This window comes from Geospiza fortis, unplaced genomic scaffold (genome assembly GCF_000277835.1).
Source record: "Geospiza fortis unplaced genomic scaffold, GeoFor_1.0 scaffold130, whole genome shotgun sequence".
NCBI lineage: Eukaryota > Metazoa > Chordata > Aves > Passeriformes > Thraupidae > Geospiza > Geospiza fortis.
In genome coordinates, this window is record NW_005054300.1 from 11,536,779 (window position 1) to 11,550,692 (window position 13,914).

Sequence of the window (13,914 nt, forward strand, 5' to 3'; positions counted from 1 at the left end):
TGGGTAAACAGCCTGACCTTCGGGGCATGTTGCAAGGTCCATAAAGATGAAGTGTGGAGAGGGAGCAAGCTCCAGCATCCCTCCCGGAGCCACCCTTCTCCTGCCCCAGCCCTACCAGCTGCAGTATCGCAAGTAAGAGGGGAGGGGTACTGTGAGCTGAGATCATCCACTTGTTTTATTCACGGCAGTCTTCATTCTGCAAGGATCTTCCTGCCAGAGAGCTTTAAACAAAATTTAAATACAAATTACTTAGGGGTAAATAAAACAAAAATCATCAGGAAACTTTACAGCCAAGCACAGCAGACATCAACTCCCTCCAGCACTGCTGGTTTGCACTGAGACAACACATCCCTCAGAGCAAGCCAGCAGTTTCTGGGCTCTTGTTTCCTTAACCAACAGAGCTGCTCGTTGGCCATGGTGGTTGGTGGGGCCATCACAGAATTTCTGGCAGTTACCCCTTTTCCCTTTGCATCTCTGCAACCTGCTGAGCTCTGACAGGTTGTTTTAAAAAAACAATCTAGTACCACCCCAGCCCCCAAAAAACCTTATTTCTAGCTGCTGGTTTTGCTGAGCTCTGTCATAGAACAAATGTTTATGATCAAGTTGAAGTTCTCCAGAAAGGATTTCCAGAAGTGGTGATGGATGGCAGACACTGGCAGCCCTACAGTGCATGCAGGTCAGACAGCCATAGTGGTGTGACACGCTGGTGGCAGGGCATCCACCCCAACCTTCAACCCCCTGCATTACCCACTTGATGACGAACTTTCTTGAGCATGTTTACTAATTGTGAGAATCATTTACATCTTCGATAACATCTGATTTAGGCACTGCCCTCCATCTGCATACAAATCTCCTAACAGCAGCTGGAGCCACAGAGCTATCTGGGCCTCCCTAAAATGAGCCAACTTTACAGCCACAAAGATACAGAAATTACCCAGCCCCACTTCTGCAAGCACAGAAGGAATCAGGCCAGTTTCCTTTGACTGCCAGAATAATTAGTCAAATTTATACAATTGCCCAACTAAATACAGCAACACATACCAATCTGCTGATGCCAGGCCCTGGTGGCCTTTGCTGCTGCATGAGCAGCGTGTGTTCGGCTGAGCTGCAGACAGGCTGCCTGCACCTCTCATTCCTGCCCGGGATCCTGGCTTGCAGGATCTGCTCTTGCTCCTGGCTCCGCAAGAGCAGATCCTGATCCCTTGTACACTGTGCCTGTGCAGCTATTTCTCTCATGCAGATGCAGGCAGATCCCTCAGTAGTGGCACGAGTTGCTTTGCAGCCAGCTCGACAAGGCTGCAGGAGTGGGCAGGGGCAGGTGGGGATTGTTCATCAGTATGTTCCAGCCAGGCCAGTGCTGGCACTCCACTTTAGCAGATCCTTTATTTCAGTTGCAAGATTTTCCCAGGCAGAATTTCTTACTGAAATCAGCCTTTTTTTCTCCCTTCCCCAAAACAAAGGGATTAATTTCCCTAAAGGACTTTTCTTCTCCTCTAACTGCAGACCGTGCTCTCACTCCTAGCACTCCTGCATGGTGGGTCCACACCATGCCAGCAACTTTTTGCAATTGAAAGTTGTTTGGGCAAAACTGAGTTTTTGCTGGTTTATTTTGTTCCAGGTGCCTAACAAACAAAGTAAGCCATAACAAAGCGTAGCCTTATTAATATAACTGCACAGTCTGTCAGAATGAAAATCCCAGTCCTGGATGATAGATCCAAGGTGCCAAACATCCCGCTGAGGCATAGTGTCCAAGGGACACTGAAACAGGGCTGGACACAGTGAGACCTGAAGCACAATGCTCACAAGAATGCAAGAACTGTGAATGTTTAGTTTAGAGAGGGAAAAAAAAACTTTGCAGAAAGTCAGGCAGGGCTTTTCTTTTGTGCTAAGATTAGCAATTTGTTTCCAAATTTTGTGTGCCATTTCAGAAACCATCCAGGTACGCTAAGGGTAGCACTGAGGTCTAAAGATACTATTGTAAAGAACTTGCTTTAAGCCAAGCCCAAGCACATTACCCTGCCTCTGCAGAAGCCAATGCTTCAGCTTGGCAGGGCCTGCACCAGTCTGGGGGTTTGCAGACACACCTGTTGTGGGGAACGATGTGTGTGGGGCATGGTGCGATCAGGGCGCTTCCACAGCACAGGGGCACAGTGCAGCCCATCAAATAAGCGAACAGGACACATTCCATTGTGGGCTTTTTTTGCTGTGGACATGGGTATGGAGCTGTCAATCCTTGGGACATTTCCATTGTGATAATCCTCTGGAATACAGGCAGTTTATTAACCCTCTGCGACCCAGAGCAGAGGTTTCAGCCATCATCCTCCTCTGCAGCTGGAGGTTCATGTCAATGTGAGGGAAGCAAGTGGCCTGATCCCATCTTGCAGGCTGCCTCCAGCCCCCAGAAAATGCATTAGGCAGTGTCCAGCATGGTTGGGCATTTTCCTAGCACCTCTTATCTGAGGATCTGAAAGCACTTAAAAGAAGTTTGCTTCATTACCTCCACCAGCTCAGATATGCTCATTTATGTGATTTCTGAGATGAAGGATACAACCCCAGAACAGTCAAATAGTTTTACCTACATCATAAGACAAGTCAGTGGCAGCACCTTACCTCCTCACTCTCTTCCCACCTCACATTATTGGGAACTTCTCCTTAGAGCCATGCACAAAAAGAGAAATAACCTGGACTCCTTCGTCAGAGAGCTGCCAGCTCTCAGGTCCTTGCTGCCAGCTGTGGCCAGGAAGCCTGGCAGCAAGAGCCTGGGCTACTGCAGTTCCATGGCACCATGCACACCTCTCAGTGCTCTGTGGCCCAATCCATGCGTGGGGCTGTGCCAGACAACTTGCTCTGACAACAAAGCCACTAAGTACCTCAGGGCGCTTTGGCAATTCCTACTGACGAGAGGAATAAAACCCCTACACCATGGGGTCAAAACAGCACACACCACTACCAAGCCACCCTCAGGAGCTCAGGGGTTAGTGCCCAGCTGTAGGGACTAAAACGAGAAATAGTTTATTATAACCTGTGACTCAGCCCTTGCTGGAGGTCAATGATCCACTTGTGAGTGTGCACCCGAAACCACTGCTCAGGCAGCCTGAGGCTGTGCACAGCCTGATGTTTTTGGAGGCAGGCAGCTTGCTCTCCTGTCCCATAATGGCCCTGTGCTCCGGGTCACCAGTTGGCTGCTGCTGTTTATCTTCCAGTGATTAATGGTTGCTCTTGGTTCCTGCTGCAATTCCATTAAGATTAGAGATTTAAAGCTACACTGAGATGTTTAGCAGTGGGTGACCTTGGTCTCCCCATAGTTACATTTCTATAGTCTCAAGGAAACAAGTATTAACTCATTTTGCACCCCATCCTTCTTGCTTTCTAGCAGTGGGGAAAGAGCCCCTCACAGGCAGCACTTGTGTTGGTCAGCAAAGAGAATCTGACTCTTGGTTGCTGCACGATTCATGCGCTGTGCTCATGTGGTACTTTTAATTCCAGGCCATAGGCACTGATAGCACAATTGCCTGAACAAACACATGTATGCAGAGAACAAAATGCTCTTCCTCGAGAGAACAGGCGCACTCTCAATCACTTCCTTTTTGACAAGGAGTAGAGGGAGAGGCAGGGCTTGTTCCACCTTGTCTCAGCCCCTCACGGGGACCAAAGTACAGAGGCAGATCATCTTCCTTGAAAATGTACATTTAAATAGAAGCCCAAATGTTTGTCTCTCCTAAAAGTAAGCCAGTACACAGGGAACATGAGCATAGGAGGAGTGAAGCAATCAGCAGTAGTTTGACTTCTGCGATCGATAGAGCAGGAAGAGACAGCTCTGACCCTAAGAATCTAGTGTAACATCATATCTTCACCTCAGGGGATGCAAGAATGAAAGGACGCTTCCCCCCAAATGATTGCAGAGCACCTTTCAGCCTGAGGGGTAACCCTGAACTCTTTGTGGAGATCAGCAATTCCAAGCAGAAGATTCAGCTACTCTGGCCCTGGCTGGAGGCAGGAAACTCACAGATCCACAGGGCTGTGCTGATCTGCTTGAGAGAGGCCAGCTTAGGGCTTCCCTCATACCCTTGGATCATCAGTGGTCATTGTGCTGCTATCTTGGAACCTGAAGCATCAGGTCCTTGCTGAAGCACCCCTGCATGCCCATGGGAAGTCAAATAATATCAAAACAATGCAAGAGACAGCTTTTCACCTCCAGATCAACTTGCCAAAAGCAGGTCCAGCAGGAAGCCTGCAGGCAGTGCAGAGTTGAACAGCACACACTAGTCAGTCTCTAGGCAGCTCTCAATGGGCAAGACCCACATCACAAAAGCCACCCCTATAATTAGCCTTACTTTGCTTGAAGTCAGCCTCTGTGTTTCCTTCCCAGCCCTTCAAAGAAAAAAACACCCGAGCAAAATCCTCTTTGCTCCCAGGTGATGGAGCAGTGTGTTACAGAGAAGCAGGAGACGGCTCACAGGGACCCTTGTTTCTGTTTTCAGGTAAACAAGATTTCCATCCTCACGAAGGAGTGTCCTCCTCCTACTGCCTAAATGTCCCTGGCTTGAGCAGTCAGGAGCTGACACAGAAATAGAAAGGGGGTACATTTGAAAAGGGAAAAGGCCTAGAGCCAGGATTGCTCTTCCCCTGCCCTCCACCATGCCCATGGAGAAGGGATGGCAATTCCCTGTCTGGCTGGAGGGTCTTGTACAGGTGGCCACAGCATGTTCACATGGGCAGTGACTGGAAGAAGAGATGTGTTTGTTAAGGTTTGGGAACCTTTATCTCAGAGGCAATAACACATCAATGGAAGGAGTTACGGGTGCTGGAGCAGACTGGGAGCCATGACTAGTTTTACAAAACTGAAGCCTCTGAGAAGCCTGGCTGTATGTTGCTAGTACAGGAGCTGTCCCTAAAGAAACTGTTCTTTTATGTTAAAAGAAAGTGAGATGAAGAGTCAGATGAAGGTGGTAAATTTGATTTTATTTAAAAATACTTTTGAGTTGCCAATTTAATTGGTTCCTTGAGACTGGGCAAACAACTTAGTAGAAATGCCATGAAGGCTTAGCGTTGACTTTTTAATGTCTCTGCCTACATCAAGATCTAGCCAATGTGGATGAAAGCACCTTTTTTTAAATCCAAAAGGGCTGTAAAATCTAGAAGAGTACCTTACAGCCTTTTGTGTCAGTAGCATGGGGTTGCCTTTGGGAAAATACATTGGTACAGAGCTCATGTGCTGTCACCATTGCAGACTTTTCCTGCTTTTATAATCATGCTGAGTAGATCCCTCTCTCCCCTTGCTTTTGCTTCTCCATGGCCTGCTCAGAGCAAATTGAGAAGGCATTCCTTGATGTCACCACATATGGCACATGCAGTAGGTTATGCAATTACATATATACATACATCATCTTCTCTCTGAAATCCTCCTGCTTTTAAATTCAGTTCACAAAGCAGACTTGTGCTCAGCCACCAGTCCCAGTACTGGCCACCCTTCATAACCAGTTTTAATCTAAGTGCCCACTGTATCTCGGAGGCAGGCTAAGCATGCTATGTTGTGTCCAGCAGCTTGGATGAACTTTGCAACCACTGCATTGGTGCAGCCCAGGATGGGGCATAAGTTTTCAATACCAGGACTAGGTTCTCCTGAGCCTTGCGCCTTGTGTTGTCACTTAAACCTGTGGAACCTTGTCTATGTAAGATACTCCTCCCTGGTTTTCCTGTCCTCATTCTAGTTTGTACAGATGAAAGCAATGCAAGATGTGGAAAAAAGAGCAAACAGGACCCTGCACAGGAGGACACTGTCCTTGAGTTACAGCAAGGCAAGGATCTGAATTCCTCCTTAAATTGTCCAGTACAGTGTCAAGCTCTAGAAGAGAGGAAATTGTGCTTGACAGATGCAATCATATGCAAATGGCTGTAGAAGAGGGGAAATTATCATCTACAAACATTGGGCAGAAATTCCATCTGCTGCAGACTCAAGAAGGGCTCTTAATAAATTCTGAGACAGCAAAGTGACACACATCTTAATCAAGACTTAATCCGTGGAATTAATTCACTGCGCGTTTCTGCATAATTCTGAGAGTAATGCTAAAAGCCATGGCAATATCAGCAGCAGATGGACTCCCCTACTCCATGCAAAGGTATTAAAGAAAACACAGCCCCTGTCACATCACTTCATGTATGTACACACTGCAGAATGCAACAGGGCTGTGCCTGGCTGCTGGCAGGAGCTTAACACAGCCAGCAGACATCAAAGGTCAGGCTTGCCACGAAGTGGAAATGGAAACCAGCCTCATGGCAAAGCCAGAGTCCTGCCACTTCTCTCCCACAGGAGAGGAGAAGCCCAGAGCAAGGCAAAGGTCTGGAAAACCAGCACCAGGTCCTGGTTTGTTATGTGCTGTTTCCAGAGAGCACTGACTGAGCTTGGTGTTGAGACTGTCCCACCAGTACCTGGGAGAGGCAGTGGACCTCTCAGGCAGTGAATGGAGGTCAAGCCAAGTGAAGAGCAAGGGAAACTGCAAGGGTTTTGTGAGTGAGATCTGCTGCAGAAGCCAGCCAGATAACCATTAGAAATGGCTTCTTTCTCTCTCATCGCAGCCTGGAAAGCACACTGCAGATATGGGGATCAGCCCTGGGCCCTGGCAGCAGCCTTGTGCAAATTGACTAAAGGAGGCTTTAGACAGCTCTGAAAATACATTCTTAGTCACTGTCATCCATGTCCAAATGAGGTGCAACAGCTATGTGATTAATCTCTTGTTTACATGTCTAAAAACTAACACAGTCCAGACTGTCTTCAGCACGTTCCCTCCCTGACACACATGGATTTCAGGGGCTGGGCAATCCTTCACCACCCAGGAACCCTTCACAACTGATCTCCACCTAAAGTTTGAAAGTTCCAAACCCCTGGTCCAAACTTCACTAAACCCAGGGGTCCCAGATCCTGGCACAATGTATCAGCCGTTGTGTCCTAGAGAAAAAGGATCCCTAGCTGGGAAGGTGAGGTATCAGCTGGGAGCAGCTAAAGTTTCAGAAGCTGCTGTTGTCCTCTCAAATTGATCCAGCCTTCATAAACTGTGCACTGGTGGCAGTGAAACATCCTGCGTTTTGCTGGGTTATGATCCAAAATTCAGTTAGGGGCTAACAGAGGGCCAGTTCAGGTTTCCAAGGAGATGTAGCCAGGCTTGGAACACTTACTGCTTCATGCCTGCCTCTTCATGAGCATCCAGTGTGGTCCAGAACGAAGTGGTGCTCTCAGCTGAGCTCCTTTAGGAAACACAGCTGGAGGGTGCAGGGTCCATAAGGAAGTGAATGATGAAAAGAATTGATCTTGGGACAGAGAGGTGTGGAAGGAGGTGGCAGAAGAGTCACAGTGGTTCCTGCAGTTGTAGGGAGCAGCACTGACAGCTTCCCAGTTGGGATGCTTTTAGCCAGGGAAGATGGCTCACCAGCACAGGCCAGTCTCTTCAGGGGACATGGGAAGCCTCCAGTCAGGATGATCTCGGGCTGGAAGCAAGCTCCTGCTACAGCCAGGACCACTCATTCCCAGGCACCTAAGCGTGTGAAATGTGATTCCCATGTTAATTCATGTTTCAGAGATCCTTATGTACCCCAAAGGAGTCCACTTGCGCTGCCTGGACCTCTGCTGGTAGAAGTGGCTGTGCAGGCAGATGTGCCTTCCCATCAGTGCCGGGCACAAGAATGCTTTTCTTTTGGGATGTGTGCATGTAGTGCTCTCTGAACAGCTTTACTTAGGCTTGGCCAGCTTGTGGAGAAACAAGGGAGAAAGAGGAGGGAAGCTGGGCAGGGAGGATGGGAGAGGTGGGATGGCTGGAGAAGGTGCTAACAGCCCTTGGCTGGCCCAGAACCACTTCCTCAGATCTCCATTACACAGCATGCTCCCGGCGTTGCTATTTCAGTCTGAATGTCACCTATAAATTGGAGGCTCTTTCTCTGAAGGCTGCAAATAGAAGTGTCACTAGATGATCTTTGATTGATAGGGAAGCTCAGCTGAAAGCCCAGTATGTCCATTTTCCAGCCAAGAAACTCAAAAGTGTCCAAGGATCACACAGGGATCCTTTCCTTTTCCTAGACCTTTCCTCAAGGCAAGTCCCTGCTGGAGGTGGTGAGGAGAGGTCACACACACATTGATCTCTCTGATCACCCTATGACTACTGTTTTTCAGAATCCTCCTTCTCCACCACCCACCCCTGCCCCATGGATTTCAACCTGCTGGCAGACGCAGAGGCTCGCAGCCCAGCCTTGTCTCTCTCGGACTCCGGAACTCCTCAACATGAGCACAGCTGCAAAGGGCAGGACCACAGCGGTGAGTGCAAGGCCCAAGATACAAGAAAAACCCTGACCCAGCCTTGCTCGTGGATCTGGGTGGCCAGTGGCTTGCAGTGCTCTCAGAGGGACAGCTTCCCTTTGTACTGGAAGCCAGAAAAATGCAGCATGGCTGTGCCAACAAGCAGGGGAAAGGCATAAGGGTCCATATTGCAATGACAGCTGTTGGGAGGGTGAGAATATCATCCCAGTGGTGGGGTCATGTGGCCCTGGCTGTAGGAAGCTGCTGCTCACAAGGGTACATCCCATGGCAGGCCAGAGCCAGGCAAGTCAGGTCACAGCCCAATCAAGATTTTATTGTATTTGCCTAAACAGGATCCAAGGTGCAGAAGGCTACACCTAATTTTAAACTGCTCTTTTTTTTTCTTTTTTTTTCTTTTTTTTTTTTACCTCTGTTTAAATTATTTGGGTTTAAACTTTCCATGGAAAAGGTAAGCCTTAGGCTGAACTTTCCAGGTTCATGCATTAAGATGAAAAGGAAGCACTGTCTTGCTCCTGCTTTAACTGAAAAAGTCTCCTCACCTGTGCCTCGCTGCCCTCCCAGAGAGGTGCCTCTGACCATTCCCAAAGGCTGAACCAACCCCAACCCTGCTGAATTCTTTATCAGGCTCTGAATAAGGAACATCACCATTCACATCTGTTCAGAGGAATGCTATGGTTTCCTCTGGATTTTACATCTGTCTGGTTACCACTCCATCCCTTGTTATTCTGGATGTGTCAGGATGCAAAGCTGTTTCTGCCAGTGCCAGCAGGAGGGAGTGAGGGCCGGGGACAGCCCGCTGCTCTCCGTGTAAAGCCTCCAGGCTCACCCACATGCAAAAGCTAATAAGGATAATGATGCAGATTAAAATTCCCCAGAGAAAGTATCATGAAGGGAGTTACACTGGGATAACTAGAGTCAGAGAATCTGCCCGACAAATTCCCCATTGCACACGTACCTTAGTTGGGCACATCCCCAAGCTCAGTGGCTCCTCGTCAGCTGCTTTGGATGCATGGCAGTGTCTCCATTCAAGTGGCCTTTCCTATTGAGCCCACCCTGGCATGCTGTAGAAGTGCCAATTTAGGCACTGACTTTTCTTTCCATTAGGCATGAGCAGCTAATTCCAGCTATAGCCACAGTCCTTTCACCGAGTGGGCGAACATGTACAGGATATATTCCATGACCTATTTTGGGGTGACAATAAGCATTGGATGCCTGGCTACATCACTCCCCACTGTCTTAAGCAGTCTAGAAATAAAATGGTTCTGGGAGGTGACTTGCCAGCATTACCTGTGTGCAGATGCTGGCAGCTTGTGCCTTTGCAGCAGAGGCTGATGGCAGCCATGCATCAGCAGTGTCAGGCAGAATAGAGCTGGCTACCAAGGTCTGCCTGGAACAGGGGCACAGCTGCATTTCTGACACTTCTTGACTCCCCTCAAGAGAGCTGCCTCCCTACTTCTCCTGGGCCCTGCTTCATTCATCCACACAAGTAAGAGATCCCAAGGAAGTGAACACAAACCTTGCTTGTCTAGGCTCAGCATTCAGGGATCTCAAGTGTCCTCCAGTTGTACGGCATGGTTAGTGACAGCCCCTTCTGTTAGGTTTCATCAGGCAGCACAGGTCAGGGGAGAGCAAAGATGAAGAGTGAGGGAGGTAGAGAACTGCCCCACATCTCCCCATATTGTGCTCCTCAGCATGGATTCAAGGCACCCACATCCCTTCTCTGGGCTCATTTCTTTCCCTGTATTGCCATGGTTTGGGTCCCCACTGCAATCAGTCAAAACTCTGCACCTTTTACAGAGGACACTTATTCCCTGCTTATACAAGAAGCAGAAAAGAGATGACAGACAGAAAGAAACACAGCTAGCAGGTATGGAAACAAAGAGAACACCAAGTTGAACTGCAGAGATTTTTCAAGGGTCAGAGTTGGGATTCCTACTTCTCCTTAGATATAAGATTTATGGAAAGTAGGTATACCAGAGGGTGTTGAGAAGACAAACACCAAACAAGATACACTGTGATCTCTTTCACCCAGATGTAGCCCATAAAGCAGTGGTACCTTCATTCCATTTTCTTTCCCTCTTGGTATAATTTCTTCCCGAGTGAAGAAGGGCAGTCCTGGGCGGGAGTTCCCGATAAGGGCATAGCCTCCTACTTCACAGCAACCCCTTCAGAAATGAGTATTTGTCAGGGACTTTGGTGAGAACACATCCCCTGTATGCATCAGGCTCCAATTAACCCAGGCTCAGCAGATGAACAAACAAACCAAATGTTGCCTGTTCATCTGTATTGAGCCATTCCTAATAACTAGTTCAGATGGGTGGCATCACTCCCCATTAAATCTCTTTTGGAGATAAATAGTGCAGGAATCTCCTGCATCCAATACTGGTTTAGAGCACTGAGCTAGAGGAATCAGATTAATCTTCTTGGCAAGAACCACTATAAAAAGCCACATTAAGAGCATGCTTCCAAGAGTTCTGCTGAATATGGGATCCACAAACAAAGATGCTGATAAAAATGAGAAGAGTACCACAAGACCACAACTAAGCTCTTTCATTACACTTTTAAATTCCTATGGCTTTGTTTCAAGAGTGTGCTGGGAAAGTTCTTGTACAGGTACAACCTGGATGGAACACAAACTGGTCCTCATGCTGAGAACAGGACATAGTACCTTCCTGCTCAGAAGAACCACCTTATAACCTGCTGCTGTGAGCAATGGCCATCTCACTGTCCTTGCATTCACACTCCTGCTGATGGATAGCATCAGATGTGCTACAGAAGCAGAGGTGGCTGGTGGGGAGCAAGCCACTGACCACACCCAGGGTTTCCTCCCTGGAGAGCGAGCACTTCTCCTGGAAACGTTCTCTGCAATTCCAGCATTGCTCCCTTTGAAGAAAGGCAAGTACAAGGAGAGCTTTTCAGAACAGCAGGAAAATATTTCTGAGTTAACAGACTGTCATAGAAAGAGGGTAGTGGCACCAGGTTCCTGAGGCAGGAGAATCTTCCAGATCTGGGGCCCGCTAAAGCACCTACTGTTGGCACAGCACCGCCCTGCAGCAGTCTCTGTGGGGGCTCAGATACTTTTAGGCCTCCCGCATGCCCTATAAAAAGTAAATGGAAAAGACAGAGCCTATATTCCAGAGCACATCCATTTGACTTGTGGAATCCCTTTTTTCACTGACTCAACTGTTTTCCAGGCTGCTGTCTCCTTACCTCCCTACTCATTAAGGGGCTGTACCAGACACTTTCACGCTGAGATTTTTCTGGACTTTGAAGCCTTTTGAACTAGCTTCTACTCAGAGAACTGCAACCAAACAAAAATTTCAATTTTAGCAGAGTGATGCCAGGATTTTTTTAAAGGTTCTTCTTCTAAGTGGAACAGTTTGGGAGCTATTTGCAAAAATTTCTATTTAGCTTAGCTGTCTATTTCTCATTGTAAAAGAACACCTCCTCTCCTTGCTGAAGACCTGATTTTCATTTGAAAATGCTTCACCTGGCTTCTAGATCAGAGGAAGGAGTTGAACATCAGAAATTATTTACTTTCATTTGAATAATTTTCCTCTATGGTGACTTGTCTTGATTCCCAGCAGAATTAAACACAAGCTATAGCTTTCTTCCATCATAAAAGAAAGCGCCACATTTGAGCATTTGGGCACTCCATGGAAGATAACTAAAGGGAAGATATTTGTATTTGCATTCTGCCCCTATTTGCATTTTGCCTGCTTGTATTTGCACAGCCCCCAAAAAGGGCTGTGGCACAGAGAAGCAGCTGGCTGCCCACTTTCACCCACAGCCGCCAAAAGCTCAGCATGCAGACGTGGACTTGATGCCCAGAAGGAGGCTGAGCTGTACATTTCAGTGAGTGAACGCTAGAGAGTTTTGAGACTTTAATGGGCAGTGAAACAAAAGACACTGCCTCCAGGAGAGGGATCTGTGGATCAGGATGAGGACAGGGGCAGAAAGAGAGGGAGATGCTGGAGTACTTCATGGTAAGGTCTAAGAAAGGCCTTTCCCTATTTTTTAAAATCAAAACATATGCAGCTAAGTAAGAATGTAAAGGAGCAAGAAGGGGAATGAAAATTTGTGCTCCTCAGGTTTAATTAATTGAAGAGCCTCAGCTTGCTATCAGTTTGCAATTTGCCTTTTCCCATCCCTTGTCCATGAGGGATATGACTGGATCTTTTGCTGTGTCCTAAGTGTCAATTTCTGTTCAGTTTTTCTAAAGGACACCTTAGGCAGAGAGTTTTAAGCAGAGTAAGAACCTTCTGATCTAGATAAATTGTGCCACTATCTCCCATGTGAACTGTAAATGAAACCCAAATATTGGAAGTTTGGAAAATCTAAATCTGGTCACTTGGAAGCTAACATCTGTTATGGCAGTTAGACAAAGGCAAGCTGTGCTACATGAGAGGGACATTGATTTTGGTGCTGGGTGGATGCCTGCTTGCAAGGACAAGGGAGGGAGATGGGACCACTCCTGGTGGCTGCAGTGGAAGGGGACCTCACTGGGCATGCACTGGTTGCCCCAAGGATAGGCTCCCCAAGTGCATCCAAGCCCTCAAGTTAACTCAGGGCATCTCCCCATCTTTCTGTTTCTTGCACAGACACTGAGAAGTCCCAGCAGAACCAGACAGACGACTCCAACCCTGAAGACGGCTCGCTCAAAAAGAAGCAGCGGAGGCAGAGGACGCACTTCACCAGCCAGCAGCTGCAAGAGCTGGAAGCCACTTTCCAGAGAAACCGTTATCCAGACATGAGCACCAGGGAGGAGATTGCAGTCTGGACCAACCTGACAGAGGCACGAGTCCGGGTAGGACTGCAGCCCTTCCACCTTCCTGGGCCTGAGCTTGTGGGGAAGAAGCCTGCTGTGATACATGACCAAGCTGTCCCCAAACCAAGGAAGGAATTAGGAGCACTGGAAAATTTCCCTGTCTTGGAAACACCTCACTAGGGTCTGCCCTTGAGATTTGACATATCCTGCCACACAAACCCTATGCTGGTGGTGCCTTCCCCATCCAGGGCCACCTTGCAATTATACAGGTAGATTCAAAGCCCAGGCTCTGCCCCACAGAGCCCCACCACCTGGCTACCTCGACCCAGCAGACCCTTTCTTTGCAGTACCATCACACCCCAGCCGTACCCTTGCTGGAGGGCACTCTTTTGGGTTCCCAAATCAATGTGCAGTCACAGGCATGGTGTGGCAGGGCTCCAGCTGGAGTGAGAGCTTCTCTCTGCTACTAGAAATATGAGTTAGCAGCATCATGAATAGCCTTCCAGCAGCTTCCATGCACTAGGAAGTTATATTGTTTGAACCCCTCTAACACTAACAGATTTTCCTTTTAGAAGAGAGACCTATAACATCCCACTCCAAGCCAGTCCTGAGCCAAAGTCAAAAGAAGATAAGTTATTTCCTTTGTTCAGCAGTTTTCAAGCCACATCCCTACTTTGCTCCCAAGTCACACAACCCCAATCCCTCCTCCTAGCTGTGGTCTCTTGGAAATACAGCAAGTATTTTCCTCTCTTTTTTTCTGTATAAAGGGCATCTGTTTGTTGATTGAGGTGGGTTATTCTGTGTGCTGTGAAATGGCAGTGGTTTGGGTTTCTGTTGGTTT

At 47.9% G+C, this 13,914-nt stretch overlaps 1 protein-coding gene across 1 annotated transcript in view; it reads left to right on the forward strand.

Annotated features, from left to right (window-relative positions):
- The window catches only part of PITX3 (paired like homeodomain 3), a 21,829-nt gene that overhangs the window by 6,191 nt on the left and 1,724 nt on the right, over positions 1-13,914 (forward strand). The window contains exons 2-3 of the mRNA XM_005416510.2: positions 8,162-8,302; positions 12,907-13,112. Coding sequence (XP_005416567.1) covers positions 8,194-8,302; positions 12,907-13,112 — 315 coding nt within the window. The 5' untranslated portion in view covers positions 8,162-8,193. The remainder of the gene's footprint in view (positions 1-8,161; positions 8,303-12,906; positions 13,113-13,914) is intronic.